The sequence below is a fragment of the Moschus berezovskii genome, chromosome 9 (genome assembly GCF_049115385.1).
Source record: "Moschus berezovskii isolate FMDL1 chromosome 9, NW_MosBer_1.0, whole genome shotgun sequence".
Classification (NCBI taxonomy): domain Eukaryota; kingdom Metazoa; phylum Chordata; class Mammalia; order Artiodactyla; family Moschidae; genus Moschus; species Moschus berezovskii.
In genome coordinates, this window is record NC_142468.1 from 11,034,327 (window position 1) to 11,050,882 (window position 16,556).

At 46.2% G+C, this 16,556-nt stretch overlaps 1 protein-coding gene across 2 annotated transcripts in view; it reads right to left on the reverse strand.

Annotated features, from left to right (window-relative positions):
- Window positions 1-13,927, reverse strand: part of TSHR (thyroid stimulating hormone receptor) — a 165,892-nt gene extending 151,965 nt beyond the window's left edge. For both annotated transcript variants that reach the window (XM_055436181.2, XM_088840261.1), the window contains exon 1: window positions 13,746-13,927. In XM_055436181.2, coding sequence (XP_055292156.1) covers window positions 13,746-13,915 — 170 coding nt within the window. In that variant the 5' untranslated portion in view covers window positions 13,916-13,927. The remainder of the gene's footprint in view (window positions 1-13,745) is intronic.
- Between the last annotated feature and the right edge of the window lie 2,629 nt (window positions 13,928-16,556).

The window sequence follows — 16,556 nt, forward strand, 5'->3', positions numbered from 1 at the left end:
TGGGTTGCCCTTCCTTCTCCATTTGATAAGCATAACCCTCCTGTATTCTTACTCCGTTGAAGAAGAAAGATCGCCCTCGAGAAATGAACAGCCCCCTGTAAACTGGAACAGTTACTTCCCTGGTCTTCCCACCAGTTCTTCAAGGTAGGACAGAGACATTCCTTGGCTTTCATTTCACAGATACAGTGAGACACAGAAAGATTAAGTGCCTTGCTGAAATGTTCTTGCCTCCCTGAAGGTCTCCTGACCTTTGATCTCCCTTTCTGTTGACCACCCAGACTATAGAGTCCTGTCACATAGTCATACAAGCATTTCCTTACGGCATGGACACTTCCATCTACTCTTCTCGAGGACTTTTAGCTGACACAGCTTTAACCACGATATTTCCCCCTCCTTACTTTGTTGCTATTGACATTGAAGATATTGGATACAATATACAAAGAAAGCAGAGTTCCTCCAAGTCCTTTTTTTTTTTTGGTCCTGAGATGCACACTTTTTATAAAATGCTGTTTCTAAAGAGTAAAAGGGGGACTTCCCTGGTGGTCCAGGGGTTAAGAATCCACCTTGCAGTGCAGGGGTACAGGTTCGATCCCTGATTGGGGAGCTAAGACCCTATATGTTGCAGACCAACTGAGCCTGTGGTCGTGTGCTGCAGCTGGGACTGGATGCAGCCAAATACATAAATATAACAAGAGTGTAAGCTGAACCAGAACTGCCATCGTCACACAGAACTGAATTGGACCAGAACCTTAATGGATTCTTCCATGCTTCGTAGAGCACATTTCAGAACTTCTGGCTTTGTTGTTTTAGATTCCAGGGATTGAGGATGGTTTTGAAATGGCAACTTGGTTATGCTACATAAGAAGGCCAGCCAAGCATTAAATAGGGGCATCTGGAGAGTCTGGAAATACTAACAGTTCCTTTTAGCCAAACTCTGACACAGAACAGATCAACCTTTGTTAGAGATTTACAAGCCGTACTGGGACAGAGACCCTCCCAGCGAGAATTGTGGTCACTTTACCCTCCTCACAGTAACTCCTAGGGGATGAACAGCTCTGGAAGAAGACAAGAAATCTTGTAAATCTGGAGCATGCCCCTTCTGCATAGTGCACACGTGATTTTGCTCTTCTTAATAAAGCTGCACAGCCCTCAAACTGAACAGCTGGTGGATGGTCCCTGCATGGAAGCTTGCCCTTCCCGAGTCAATATCATGCCCACATTGAGGGTTAAATCAGGCCAGATCTCACAGCGTCTCAGACCTACTACTGCTATGGTGAAAACAGATAACGTGTGATCCAGGCTTTACTCTGGTTTACCAGCTATTGCACACGCATGCCACCAGCGTGACCTCACGTGATCCTCACAGTCACTCCATGATGTGCATGGGGCTAGCACGCCTTGCTAGCTTGCGTGTGAGTGAGTGGAGCAAATAGTCTCCCTCACAGTGAGCTGGTGGAGAGCTAGGATTATTTATGTATTTATGCCTGTGCTGGGTCTTCGTCGCTGCCTGTGGGCTTTCTCTAGTTGCGGCAAGCGGGAGCTATTCCCTAGTTGCAGTGCACAGGCTTCAAATTGCAGAGGTTTCTCCTGTTGCAGAGCAAGGGATCTAGGCACGTGGGCTCAGCTGTCCTGGTGCACAGGCTTAGCTGCCCAGCAGCATGTGGGATCTTAGTTCCCAGACCAGGGATTGAACCCATGTCTGCCTGGCAGGCAGGCAGATTTCCAACCGCTGGACCACCGGGGGAATCCCTGGAGAGCTAGGACTTGCCCACACATCTTCTGCCTCCAAGTCCAGAGTGGGTTGGGAAGAAACAGCTGAGAAGTAAACTCTGGTAAACATAAGAGGAAGAATATTTGCTTCTCTCATATAACCTCTTTTATTCTCATCAAGTTTTCTTTCTTGGCATATTGTTTAAATGTTGAATGGAGGTAGAGAATATAAGAAACACCATTACAAATGGGGTATTGTTTGAGTTCTGCAGTTTCCCTATAACTCAGAAAAGTCCTTAGCATAAATCCTGGCTCTTAAAAGAGTGAGAGGCATTGCTATTAAGTCACCTCTTTGTACAAGTGTGGACTGAGATCACCATGAGATCCAGAAGGGACAGGAACATGCTGTTCCTCACCCAACAAGCTAGAAATAGTCTCACTCACGGGATGGGTATTCTTAAGACCTTTTGACATGGGAAAGTAGTTCTGAAGCTCTAAGTCTCTGAGAATAAGTATGAACGTTTTTGGTGCTCGGATCATTATATCTAAGGTGCAAGGCATTTGGACAAGAGTGGGGGTGCTCTTTAAACCGTTGTGTTAGTAATGAATGTGCCTGAAAAACCCTGAAAGGAAACAAAGCTTCACCTTTTACAACCTGCGTTCCCTCCCCCCGCCCCCACCACACCACTTGTCTGATCACCCATGTTCTTTCTGTCCCTACAACGCTGATGGAACACGCAAACATTATATTCAGTAAAAGAAGCCAGACACAGAGGTCACAAGTTGCATGATTCCATTTACATAATATACTTAGAAAAGGTAAATCCACCCAGAGACAGAGAGCAAATGCATGGTTGGCTGGGGCTATGGAAAGAGCAGGAATAGGGGTTGATCAGTACTGATCACCTTGAGAGATGATGAGAGTTTGGAACTAGTGGTGATGGCTGTAAACATTATGAATGCACTAAATACCGCTGAATGGTGCGCTGTATGAATTTCACATCAATGAAGGCAAGTGGGGGGAGAGGAGGGCATGGAAAAGGACCAGATGAAGGACATTAACTACAGAACAGTAGAGACAGCCTTGGATTTAGAGTTAGGAGACCTGCGTTTGAATATTCTTTTTCACTTATACGTGTTGTGACATAAAAGATAAGAGAGGTAACATTTCTTAAGCCTCCGATTCCTCATCTAAAGTGGAGTCAAACAACTACCTCACACGGCTACCGTGAGTCCTAAACCAGACACAGGATGTGAAAACACATAGTTTCGGGCTGGACGCGGAGCTGACACACAGAATATCAGGTAACACAAGAAAACAATGCAACAGTGATGGGCTTTTTAAGGCAGGACAGAAAACCCACTATACACATTATAGCTCAAACTGTTACGATATGTAACTTGGATTAATAAACCTTAGCAGATAAAAACCTTGACTATTTTCAGAAATCTTCTCTGAAGGACTAAATGTTTTTGAAACTTAAGTTTTCAGGCATCGAGGCATTAATTTAACCCTAAAAATGACTGTTATGGCCAATTCTTCACTCTAGTGCTGTGTTTGAATTATATCGAGTTACTCCATCTCATCACTTTAAGATGCATGTTAAAAAGAAAACTTTAATATTTCTGAAACCAGGAGTCCACTGATCAAAACAGAGGCTGGATCACCCTAAGGAAATTTCTACAGTGCCACCCTAGAGGTGATTCTCAACAACCAGCAGACAAGATGACTCCTATGGATGCCAACCAGTGCTGATACAACAGACATGAATGAAACGCCCATGGTGACAGGGATTAAAGCCAAAGAAGGGCTCCTTCTCATCAAAGCTAGTCAAGATACCACCTCTGTCAATGCCTGACCTGCCAACAGCAGAGCCTTATGCTGTACCATTAAGAAGGCAAATTTGCTCAGAAAACAGCCAGCCATTTGCTGGCAGATTGGTTACATTGGATTCTTTCCCTGCTGTAGAAAGAAGTGATTCATTTAAAAAAGAATCTTTACATTGGATTTGGGTCTGCCTTCCCTAACCTCAACGCCTTCACCAGGGTCACTATTCAAGGGCTTATAAAATTCTTCATCTACTGTTATGAAATCCTGCACAATACTGAACAAGCAACTGGTACAACACTGCAGCACAACATTCAACCAAGAGACACAATTCATGGCTGAGAAGGCACAGCAAAGAGCACACGACCGCCACCTACTAATTCCACTGCGTAACTCATCAGGCAGAAGCGGACTGCCTAATACAATGAGGGGCTGACCCATTAAAGGCTCAGCTAGGTGAGGTACAGGGAAACCTGGCGTGCTGCAGTCCACGGGGCTGCAAAGAGTCAGACACGACAGAGCAACTGAACAACAAGGTCGCGACTCGGAGGCTAAGTCCTGCGTGGTTGAGGATCTGACCTATGAAGAACACACACACACTGAACCAACAGCTGCTGTGTGCTACTATGCTCTTTAACGCTAGAATACCTGTGTCTGAAGAGCTCGGGCTGTTGGTAGGATTGGGTCTTCTCACCATCACCACAGTGACCTACTTCCGAAATTGGAACTTCTCAATTCCTGTGAGATTAGAAGTCCTCGTTCCTGGATGGACAGATTACTTCCATCAAGTAAAACACAGTGTTCCTGATGCTATAATAACCGCCTAGTCATTTGGGCTCCTCATCCCAGTGGATAAATAAGAAAATAAAGGATTTTCTCTACTGATGGGAATAATAGAACTGTGAGAAGGTAGGTGGCTGCTACACACTACAGGCAGATGCAGGGAGTATGTCTAGAACCCGGGACTTTCACTGGGACGTCTTGGTTCTTCTATGGCCAGTGATAACTGTGAATGAAAAAAGTGAATGCAGTTGATAAGGGCAAGGCAACTAAGGGTTTAGAACCTTTGAAGGCGCAAGTCTGGGTCTTTTCACCAGCCCTCCACCCCAGCCATCTCGCCCTTTCTCTCTAAGGGTGAGAGAAATCTAGAACTGGAGTTGCAGAGAGATGACAACTATCAACTATAAACTTGGGATCAACCGTAACAGAGGAGGCCTCCGCTCGTGTCAGAAACCCTCTTGCATTGTTTTTTTAAAGACTGCATCCTGAAGGGAGCTCAGTGACTGGCTGGACTTGTATCTCCCTCTCTCTCAGGAAAGGAGTAAGAGGATCTTATTTGAACAAAACTGAAGATCACGTATTTTAGTCTGGGAGCAGGATATGAAAGCTCTGAGTGGCGCAGAGTGAACTATGCTGGAGACCTCTTGTACCTCACTTGAGATCCTCTCAGCCTCTTTTTCTAGAGATGCTGCAGCCAAGAGTTCATGCAGAAGTCACCTAGCTTCCCCCAGGTGCACTGTGACAGCAGCGATCTCGGCTCTGTCTCACATTCCTCTGGCCTTCCACCCGGGGCTTTTCTGTTAATATAAAATCTGGAAATCCTTTATCATCCATGCACAGGAAACCCAGAAGCTTGGTCAGTTAAACACCCTGACCTACGGGGGATTGGTTTTTTTTCCTTGTAATCTGGAAGGGGTTTAAAAATCCTTACTAGCTTCCTATCATTCAGAAAACAAAACAAATAAATACTATATACATGTTTGTGTGTACAGGCTTCTCTGGTGGCTCAGCAGTAAAGAATCCACCTGCCAATGCAGGAAATACAGGCTCGATTCCTGGGTTGGGAGGATACCTTGGAGAGGGCTATGGATAAAGGAAAGGATAGCTTTTAAAAATCTTTTTTCTCTCTTTTTAACAATCTAACTCTCAAATTCAAGCAATCTGCTTCTTTTGAAAACTCTTAAGCAAATAATTTAGGCTTTCCAGGGGGCACCAGTGGTAAAGAACCCACCTGCTAATGCAGGAGACATAAGAGACACAAGTTCGATCCTTGGGTTGGGAAGATCCCCTGGAGGAGGACACGGCAACCCACTCCAGTACTCTTGCGTGGGAAATCCCATGGACAGAGAAGCCTGGTGGGCTACAGTCCATGGGGTCACAAAAGAGTCAGACACAACTTAGTGACTAAACAACAACAAAATGTGTGTATGTGTGTGTATGTAATAATGACAATACATAAGTACAACAATGATCTGCTGCTCTGTAATTGCTCTGATCTCATTTGCTACAACCCACTCTCCTTCAGCCACATTTTTCTCCTTGCTACTTCTTAAACATCCTATGCATGTTCTTCTCAAGTCCCCCCTGACTCTGGGTCTCTGCATGTATTCAGACTCTTTCCTCTGCTAGATATCAGCCTGGCTTAAGTTTATTTTTTTGGATCCTTCTGGTCTTTATCTAAATGTCACCTTCTCAATGGGGCCTTCTCTAACCATTTAAAATGTAACTTTCAGCATTCCTTCTCCCTCTTCCTTAATTTTTCTCCATTACACTAATCACCACCTGACATTCTATGTGTTTTCCTTATTTATTTATTAACTTGTTTATGATGACTACTTTTCCTGCTAGAATGTAAGATCAAGGGGGTCATTTATTTTATATCTTCAATGCCTAGAATGGTACTTGCATATAAAAAGTGATCGGTGGAAAAAGAAAGGAAGGAAGAATAACTAGAACGAAATGCCATTCATCCAGAAGTAAGATTTCTGGCTATCTCAAATCTCTGGAGCGTGGCCATGAAGCCAGAAACCACTCAAAGGATGTTGAGAGGGAAACCGAATGGTCGCCCGACCCACTGAGGACTTTGCCACGGGAAAGCCCCCAGTTACCCTCTTCCTTTAAAGTCTGTTCATCCTCACGTCCACCTCCTTTCCCCAGAGTCAGCCTTCTAGTTTTTCAGCTCACAAAAAGACTGAAATAACAAAATATAAGTAGCACCTGGCAATAAGAAGAAGCAATTTCGATCCCCTAACTGGAGTTGAGTAATCATGATAACACTCGGGTGTGGGTAAAATTAAGCTAATGCTTGCAAAATGTAAGCCAAGAGCTTCGTGTATCATATAAACACAGGGATTGTGTTTTTGAAATGAAAAATTGGGACACAGTGAGCTCTTCCCAGGTGCAAAATGGGTGTGGGGAGTTTGGTTAAGATGACGAGGAAATATTTGAATTTCTGGACTATTCTGATGGTAAAAAAATCTAGGGCATATTTACATGTCACTACATGTAAGGCAGTAACATTTATAAGATGCTTGAAAGATCACAAATGCCTGCTTGTAATTTTAAGAAGAGAATTGTTTTGAACATTTCTGGAACACCCTAAATGTCCTTAAAGATTCATGCAAAAATGAAGCAAAGTAAGAAGTGTCTGTCATCTAAATGAAACCTTTTAAAATCCACTGTGTAGCTCTGAACAAATGGGACCACTTTGCTCATACTTGAAATTCTCTTCAATGATTTTTTTAATTGCAGTAAAGAAAGGCCAAAGATGAAAGAAACACACTGACCAGCTTCAGGGAAAATGGAAACAGGGTCAGTGTGGAGGATTTAATGTCAGATATGAGGCCTGGACTCTTGTAAAATCTGGTTTTAAACTATTGAAGAATAACCACATTCAGTGAACTTCTAGCCTATTCAAAGGACAGGCTAAGTGTGAGGCATCAGAAAGTAACCATAATAATGTATTTTGGAGAAATATATCACCTCCAAAAGTCAGTAAGTTTTTAAAATATATATATTTCAGCATTCTTTGCAATGAAATATTTATAACAAAAAGAGTTATAGTTAGCACCAAATGTATACTTAGGGTCACACAAAAATCCCAAATTATGCCCAAACAGAATTTCTTTGGTAATTTGGCTATTTGTCTTATTTGAACTCAGCCTGTTGGAACAGATGAGAGATTGCTCTTGTGATTCCAATTTAAAATGTTTTATTGAGTAATTTACTTCAACCTGTGATTTAAGTTGAAAAGAAAACTATTTTTTGCACTGAGTTTACTTGTCAGTGCCTCCTATGAGACAATAACTGTTCTCAGCATTTTATACACATTGCAGGGGAAAAACTGTGCTTCAGTGGAAAATTATGCATTGATTCAGAGCACATTCTTCTAAGATTTTGAGTGTGATTCAACAAGAGCTATTTTACAACTCTGTAGGTTGTAGATAACTAACAACAGTGCAAAATAATTTTGTCTGTAGACACACAAATTCTGTCTGTTAGAGCTTTACTTGACTCCACAAAGAAAGTTAGTTTTGCCACCAAAAGTGGGAGAGGGGAACCGCCTCCCTCTTCTTCCCCCCAGTAGCTAGGACATTAGCAGGTAGCCTCTGCCAGACAATCAGATGCTCTCATATAGGATATCACTCTCTGGCTGGTGATTCAAAGAGGCAGGGACAATTGAGAAATGACTGATGGTGGCACACGGAGAGTGTAGTGGCTATACAGCAGGGGGCCCAGCACTACAGACATCCTGTAATTATGACTGTGGTCTTGTCCATGGAATGGTTCCCACCAGATGGTTGGCGGTGACTCCGACTTCCTGCGCGCCGTGTGCCTTGGCCTATTTTCAAAGCCTGATTCTACAATGATTCTGTAAATTATATGTAATTCTTTCAAAATATTTCTTTTCTCCTTAAGCTAGACAGAGTGGGTTTTCGGTTACTTACCAATGAAAACCTTGACTATACCCACACACAGAGAATAACAGAGAATAAATCACGGAGTCTAGAGGCATGGGGTGGCGCTGCCTTTATAAGACACAAAGTATTGATCCTTGCTTGGGTGCTGAAGCAGAGGGCTTTGCTTTACGTTGGGAACCAAATGTTATTCAGGTTATGACCACTAATTGGGACTAAAATAATTCTGTAATGTAGACTTAATCCACATGTCCCTGAGGGTAGAACAGGTGTGACTTGAAGATATTTGAGATTATTTTGGGTGGAGTGTCCACGTGGCATTAAATAATAGTGAATCACACAGGGAGAAAGTGATTCCCTTTTCCATTGTCTTTCAGTCCTCCTGATATCAAGAAGGACACCACGGTGGATTGGTATGTCCTTGATATTTCTTGAACACCTATTACTCTCCCTTTATAACAAAGAGAAAGCTGCCCAAGGCTCACAGCATTCACGGACAATAGTATTGAGCTAGAATAGAATTACATTTTGTTTTCGCAGTATTCAGTCTTCTGGTTACCTACTATTTGGAGCAAGCCATGAGAATTTCCAGTTATAGTCACAACATAAGCCTTCTAAACAGATTTCTTTTAGTTAAAGAGGTGAGTCAGCCTAAAAACATTGATTAAATCACATCACAGGTCGAGCACAGATAAGCCAACACACCCAAAGATGGTGAGTTACTGTCTTCCCTTTAGAAAACATCAGGATAGACCACTAATCAGAGCCACAGATCCAGAATGCAAATGACTTAAAAACTGAAGCAAAATTCAGAATTCAGAATCAACAGCTCCTCCAGAACCCTGACTGAAGGCCGACAAGTACATGATGGACAAACCGTTACGCCACTGAAGCGCTGGACTCTGGAGGGCAAAAGACAGAGGGGGTGGAGGCAGTGATTGTGCCCATCACAAAACGAAAAGCAGCTGGGTCAACAGGACAAGGCAAGGTAAAGCAGCATTTTCCTGAGGAAAAATCCACACAAACCCAGAACAGACATCTAACCCCATCCACCTCCTCACCCAGGGAAGGGATGGTCTCTGATACGTGGAGGGAGCAGATGGCAGCTCTCTGAGAGTGGTGGGTCAACCTTGCTCTCCTTGGTGTTAAGGTAACAAGATGCAATTATACATCGACGTTTAAACTCTGAATTTTATTCTGCTTGCTTCATTTAAGTTCCTTAAGTCAGTTGGAAGGAGCAAGTTTTTCCTAACCACCTGTACATCAAAGGTTCTAGAATGTTCCACCAGGGAGTAGGCATGTCAGCTGTCCTTCACTAGTCACCTAGTGAGAACCACCGTTATAAAGGGAGGGTGTCATGCCCATTGGGGCCGGGGTGAAGTGGAGGAAACGATTTAGAGCCGCTGCTTCGGTGACAACACAGACGGTATAGCTTCCGCCCAGACCACCCGGCAGGTGTGTGGATGGTGAGGAAAGAGGCCGTGTCTTTACCTTTCAGCACCATGCAAAGAAGCTAGAAGACAGCTTTAGGAAAAACTGCTCTTGCCACCAGGGTGATTTGCAACGCGGCTAAGCAGTGGTTAAACAGCATCTACGTTCGAAAAGGGGGTTACCACCAGATTGGGTTTTCAATGACAAGGATCTGGTCTGCTCCACCAGGGAAAGCCTTTTATGATAAAACTTGAACGTGGTCGTTCTTTTCCGCCCTCCCTCCCATCTCCGGTCTCTTCCTTTCCTTCTGCTTTCTTCCCTTGTTTCCTTTTCTGCCTAACTTCCGATTTCCTGAGTGACTGCGTATTTCTCAGGCCAGCAGTCCCCAAGGTTATGTGTGGCTTACTGGACATCTCAGACTTTCAGACTTCTTTCTGTAAACCCTCACGACCATACTGAGCAGAAAGAGCTGGCGGGGTGAGACCCACTTTCCACCGCCGACGGGGGCTGCAGGGCGTCGCTCTGTGGTGCCCCCCGCCCTGGCACCACCGCCTACCAGCTGCGTGACGCCGAGCCAACCGCTTCATCTCTCGTGCCTCAGTTTTCTCATCTATACAATGAGAGCAATAAAAGCACCTGCGCGATTGGATTTTGTGAGGCGTCAGCGGGTGAGCTGGAATAAAGGACTGGACTGAGAACTGCCCAAAAAGCACCGTTCTGTAATAAGCACGCTGTGCGTGTTGTTTTGCGTATTTGACTTCTCTCATAAGCCTGCCTTTCACAAAAGAGTTCTGCTGCCCCCCGAAGATGTAAACATCGCTTTGCTGCCTTTGCCCAGGGCTGCGGTCACCGTTTGCATTAGCATACCGTTTACCCCATCCTTTTCATCTATTTTCTCTTCTCCATCTCACGATAACGTCAATCTTCATAAGAGCTCCCCCCGGCCCTGTTCCCGCCGTCTTCCCGTCGTTTGGGAGGTCAGGCTCTCCCCACCACTGTCTGCACCCGGGGAGTCAGTGGATTCAGACGGACTGGTCTCATCGCAGACTATTCTTATCGCAACACAGGCATCAGAAAGAACCTGACGGAACCCTCCCTTCTACCCTGAAGGAAACATGCATCCTCCCACGTAAATTATCTCACCTGATTTCACAGTTAGCCACAGGAGGAGGAAGAGACGCGTCTTCCGACTCCGATTCCATTGCTCCTTCTCCCACATTACCTTTCTCCTCATCGTTCGGAGGAAATCGAACAGAATGACTCCCACGTCCCTTCCGTGGTCAGAGCCACCCTGCTCCCTTGAGAGAAATCTCTGAAGATGTGATGCCTCTGGTCTCCATCCCCCCCAACACATACACACACAGTGGACAATCTGAGACCAGCATATTTGTCTGTTCATTCATTCACCTAACAAGCTTGTTTTTTTTTTTTTTTTTGAGCATTAAAGTAGTTCTACAGTTGAATGGGGCTTCCCTGGTGTCTCAGTGGTCAAGAATCTGCTTGCCAAGCAGGAGATGGGGGTTTGATCCCTGGGTCAGAAAAATCCCCTGGAGAAGGAAATAGCAACCCACTCCAGTATTCTGGTCTGGGAAATCCCATGGAGAGAGGAGCCTGGTGGGCTATAGTCCATGGGGTCACAAAAGACTCAGACGTGACTTAGCGACTAAACAACAACAACAAGGGCTGAAAGACAGGGACGCTGGGTTAGACAAGTTCATGTTCTGCTAAGACAGGCACTCAAAGAGATAAGGAGTTACAGAAAACCTGATGTTGGGCGAGGCTGGAGTTCACGCACTAGATGCTGTCGGGAGGACAGAACTCACTGAGCCTAGAAGTCATGGGCCAGGAGAGGCTTCCCGAAGACAGTTAACCCCCAATCTGGACCTTGGAGTAGGAATCAGCGAGATGAGGGAAAGGGAAAAGTCGCTTTAGGCAGAGGGACTAGAATGTGGAAGGAAAGGCAAAAGCAGCTTGCGGGAGCAAAGAACTTGAGGGAAAGTTCCAGAAATTCTGCTCAGTAGCAGAAACTCTTTCCACACCTGAAGTGTGACAGACTGTGAGCCATGAGGTCTGAAAGACTGGACTAGGTCTCAAAGGATCTTGTAGGCTGTACAAAAGAACTTTATCACGGGAACCGCAAGGAGTCAATGCAAGGGTTCCATCAAAACATCAAGATGCTAAGAACAGCTTTTCTTCTGGGGTGGCAGCATGGGCAATGAAGCCATACTAGGAGGCTGAACAGAAGTACATACTTGTGCTGAAACGTTCATAAACTACTGCTAACTGCTGGAGGAAATTTTAAACACAACTTCGACATTGCTTTCCATTTGTCTACCTGTGCTTACTGATCTTAACTGGGTTTAACCAGATCCCCTGGAGAAGGAAACGGTAACCCACTCCAGTATTCTTGCCTGGAGAATCCCATTGATGGAGAAGCCTGGTAGGCTACAGTCCACGGGGTCGCATAGAGTCGGACACGACTGAGCAACGGAACAGAACAGAACAGGACAGAACCAGTTAAGTACATAGGAAAACAAAATTGTTTTTACTATTTTTTCTTACCATTCTGTTTCTGATCACCCAAAAAAGTCTTATTCCCTTCATTACAATCACCCTCTCAATTGTCCTTGATTTAAATGTGTGTTAAGGAACAATGGGCTTCCCTTGTGGCTCAGACAGTAAAGAATCTGCCTGCAATGCAGGAGATCCAGCTTTGATCCCTGGGTTGGGAAGATCCCTTGGAGAAGGGAATGGCAACCCACTCCAGTATTCTAGCCTGGAGAATTCCATGGTCAAAGAGCCTGAAGAGCCACAATCCATGGGGTCCTAAAGAGTCAGACATGACTGAGTGGTTAACACTTTTACACATAAAGCTTATTTAACATTAAGCTTCTAACGTGGTAACATTTAACATGCAGATAAAATATACTATTTGAAATTTCATCTCTTTTTCTCTCTACCGTGCTTATCCAAAAGGAGATTTCTGGATCGCTACATAAGTGAGTGTGGCTTCCCAGGTGGCTTAGTAGTAAAGAATCTGCCTGCTAATGCGGGAGACCTGGGTTCGATCCCTGGGTTGAGAGGATCCCCTGGAGAAGGAAATGGCAACCCACTCCAATATTCCTGCCTGAAAATTCCATGGACAGAGGAGCCTGGCGGGCTACAGTCCATGAGGTTGCAAAAGAGCTGGACACGACTTAGTGACTAAACAGCAACAAGAAGAAGTGGGTAGTTCATCATTGAGTAAGTAACGGCACATACTTCATACAAAGAATAAAGGGTATTCCATATGCGCAGGTGTTACGTCTGTAGATTCAACTAACCTGGATTGCATATACTCAAGGGTGGGGTAGAGGGCATTCCAGAAAGTTCCAAAAAGCATAACTTGAATATCCCCCACACTGGCAACTATTGACACAGCATTTACATTGTTTTTAACATTATTTACATATAACATTTAGACTGTATTAGGTTTTACAAGTCATCTAGAGGTGTTCTAAAGTTTACGGGAGGATGTGCAAATAGGTGATATGCAAATACTTCACTTGAATATCCTTGGATTTTAGTATACACAGGGGTCCTGGAGCCAATGGCCATGGATGCCAAAGGACGACTGTAGTTTAAAAAGAGCCCTGATTAAATTGCGTCAACTATTTGATGAATCAAGAAACCTACTAAGATAACTTCTCATCTAGAAAGACTATAAAAATTGAAACACTTTTTTTTTTTTTGCAATTTTTCATCACCTAAAATAAGATCAAAAAGATCAGTTCTTGAGTTGTCAGCAAGCTCGTTTACATTTTAAGTAAAATTGAGATCCTGGCTCAGGCAAAGTGCAGAAAAACAACTCTCTTAGAAAGGACAACTGTCACTTTTCATCTTGTGCTAAAGTTTTGTTAACTTTTTCTGCATTGTGAATAACTGTGGTACATCAATCCCATGTTTGGTGGATGGAGTGTTTACTCACTACACGCACAGACACACACCCCTCTGGCCAGTTCTCAAGCTCTTTTCATGTACGTCAGCCTCCTTCCCAGCTGCCTGGGACCCCCGGGTCCCCGCCCTCCCCAGGTACTCACAGGGTCTGCGTGCTGGGGGGTAAGCTAGGGATGCGCTGGATGTCCTTGCAGGTGACTCTGAAGTCGTCCTCCTGGCGGCATTCGCAGGGCGGAGACGGACACCTCTCCCCGCCGAGGCTGCTGGGCAGGACCAGAAGCAGCGCCAGCCGCAGGAGGGGCGTCGGCCGCATCGTCCCCGGGGCCCCAGGCTACCTCTGCGTGCTCCGGGATCGCCTCGCTCTCATCCCTCTGCGCCTTGGGCTCCTGCGGGCCGGGGGAGGGCGCGGGGCGGGCGGGAGGAGGGCTCGACGGGGCTGTGACTTCAGCACCACGCCGGAGGCTGGAGAGCGCACCGAAGAGGCTCTCGAGGGCTCCGTCGCCCTGGCAACCCTGCGCCCAAACCAGCTCCCCGGCTTCGCTCTCCGCGCCCCCAGCCTCGGCTGTTCCCCGCCCCCCGCTGCCCTCCAGCCTGCCGCCACGCGCTCCTCGCCTCGCCTTCCTCCAGAAGCCTGGTTTGGACTTCCCCGCCTTTGCTGGCCCCTGAGCCCCACGGGCCACCGCACTTTCCCGTGCGGGGCGCGGTGCCCAGGGAGCTGCCTCTCGGGATCCACGCGCACGCACCCTCTCTGAACGGGAAAGTTCCAGCCGAACGGACTGTCCTCCCGGGAGGACCCGGGGCCCGCAGAGCTTCAGCTCTCCCTGGCCCAGGGCGCCTCTGCCCGAGGGTCCGAGGCGGGCACGCGTGGCCGGCCAGCCCGCGGTGCGGCCCGGGCGCGCCGCTCGCGCCGGATCTTCGCGGGTCCCACCGGGCGCGCCGACACTCGCGCAGATCGCCGCGCGGGCGGGCCTGGCGGTCCCGGCTCTCGGCGCGGCGCGCGGCCCGGCAGGCGCTGGCCTCTGGCGCCACCTGGTGGGCAGACTCGGGGACGGCGGAAACAGTTCCGTTCAGTTCAGCCGCTCAGTCCCGTCCCAGGCCTCCCTGTCCATCACCAACTCCCAGAGCTTGCTAAAACTCATGTCCGTCGAGTCAGTGATGCCATCCAACCATCTCATCCTCTGTCGTCCCCTTCTCCTCCCGCCTTCAATCTTTCCCAGCATCAGGGTCTTCTCCAATGAGTCAGTCCTTCACATCAGGTGGCCAAAGTCCTGCAGTTTCGGCTTCAGCAGCAGTCTTTCCATTCAGGACTGATCTCCTTTAGAATGGACTGGTTGCATCTCCTTGCAGTCCAAGGGACTCTCAAGAGTCTTCTGCAGCACCACAGTTCAAAAGCATCAATTCTTCGGTGCTCAGCTTTCTTTAAGGTCCAACTCTCACATCCAGATATGGCCACTGGAAAAACCATAGCCTTGACTAGATGGACCTTGGTTGGAAAAGTAATGTCTCTGCTTTTTAATATGCTGTGTGGGTTGGTCATAGCTTTTCCTCCAAGGAGGAAGCGTCTCATCCCCTATCATCCCCCTCTCCTCCTGACTTTCCCAGCGTCAGGGTCTTTTCCAGTGAGTCACTTCTCATCAGGTGGCCAAAGTATGGCAGTTTCAGTTTCAGCATCGGTGTCTGTGGCTTAAACGGAACTCGGAAGCCAGTGCTGTGATGCTGGAGTTGAGTCCCACCTGATAAATTCTGGTCTGCCCAGGGGTATTATCGACCCCGTGGATCCTTCCAGAAGACAGGAAGAAAAAGAAGACTCAAGGGGAAAACTATTGTCTACTCATCATTCTTCACGCAGTAACCAACAAGATAATTCAAAATAGAAATCGGATTGTGCCCGTTTCTCTCTTAAAAACTTTCCTGTTGCTTACTAATTCTTTTTGAGGTAAAGGGAATATCATCTTACATATTACATGCTTCCACTTATATGAACTTCTGGGATGGGGGAAAAACTATGGTGAAGGAAATCAGAACTATGGTTAGGGGAGATTGGGAAAAGACAGGAGAGAACTTACTGGGCTTGTAGAAATTTTCTGTATCTTGACTGGACATAGGTGGATGCATGCATTTTCCAAAATTCACCAAACTGTGCAGTTTAACTACGTGCATTTCAATTTTTATAATGACTTTGTTCATATTTCACCCGAACTGGAAACCACCCAAATGTCCTTCCACTTCAGTTCAGTTCAGATCAGTTCAGTCGCTCAGTCGTGTCCGACTCTCCGCGACCCCATGAATCACAGCACACCAGGCCTCCCTGTCTACACCAACTCCCGGCGTTCACTCAAACTCATGTCCATCGAGTCGGCGATGCAATCCAGCCATCTCATTCTCGGTCGTCCCCTTCTCCTCCTGCCCCCAACCCCTCCCAGCATCCGAGTCTTTTCCAGTGAGTCAACTCGTCGCATGAGGTGGCCAAAGTACTGGAGTTTCAGCTTTAGCATCAGTCCTTCCAATGAACACCCAGGATTGATCTCCTTTAGAATGGACTGGTTGGATCTCCTTGCAGTCCAAGGGACTCTCAAGAGTCTTCTCCAGCACCACAGTTCAAAAGCATCAATTCTTCAGTGATCAGCTTTCTTCACAGTCCAACTCTCACATCCATACATGACTACGGGAAAAACCATAGCCTTGACTAGATGGACCTTTCTTGGCAAAGTAATGTCTCTGCTTTTTAATATGCTATCTAGGTTGGTCATAACTTTCCTTCCAAGGAGTAAGTGTCTTTTAATTTCATGGCTGCAATCAGCATCTGCAGTGATTTTGGAGCCCAAAAAAACAAAGTCTGACACTTCTTCCACTGTTTCCCCATCTATTTCCCATGAAGTGATGGGACCAGATGCCATGATCTTTGTTTTCTGAATGTTGAGCTTTAAGCCAACTTTTTCACTCTCCTCTTTCAC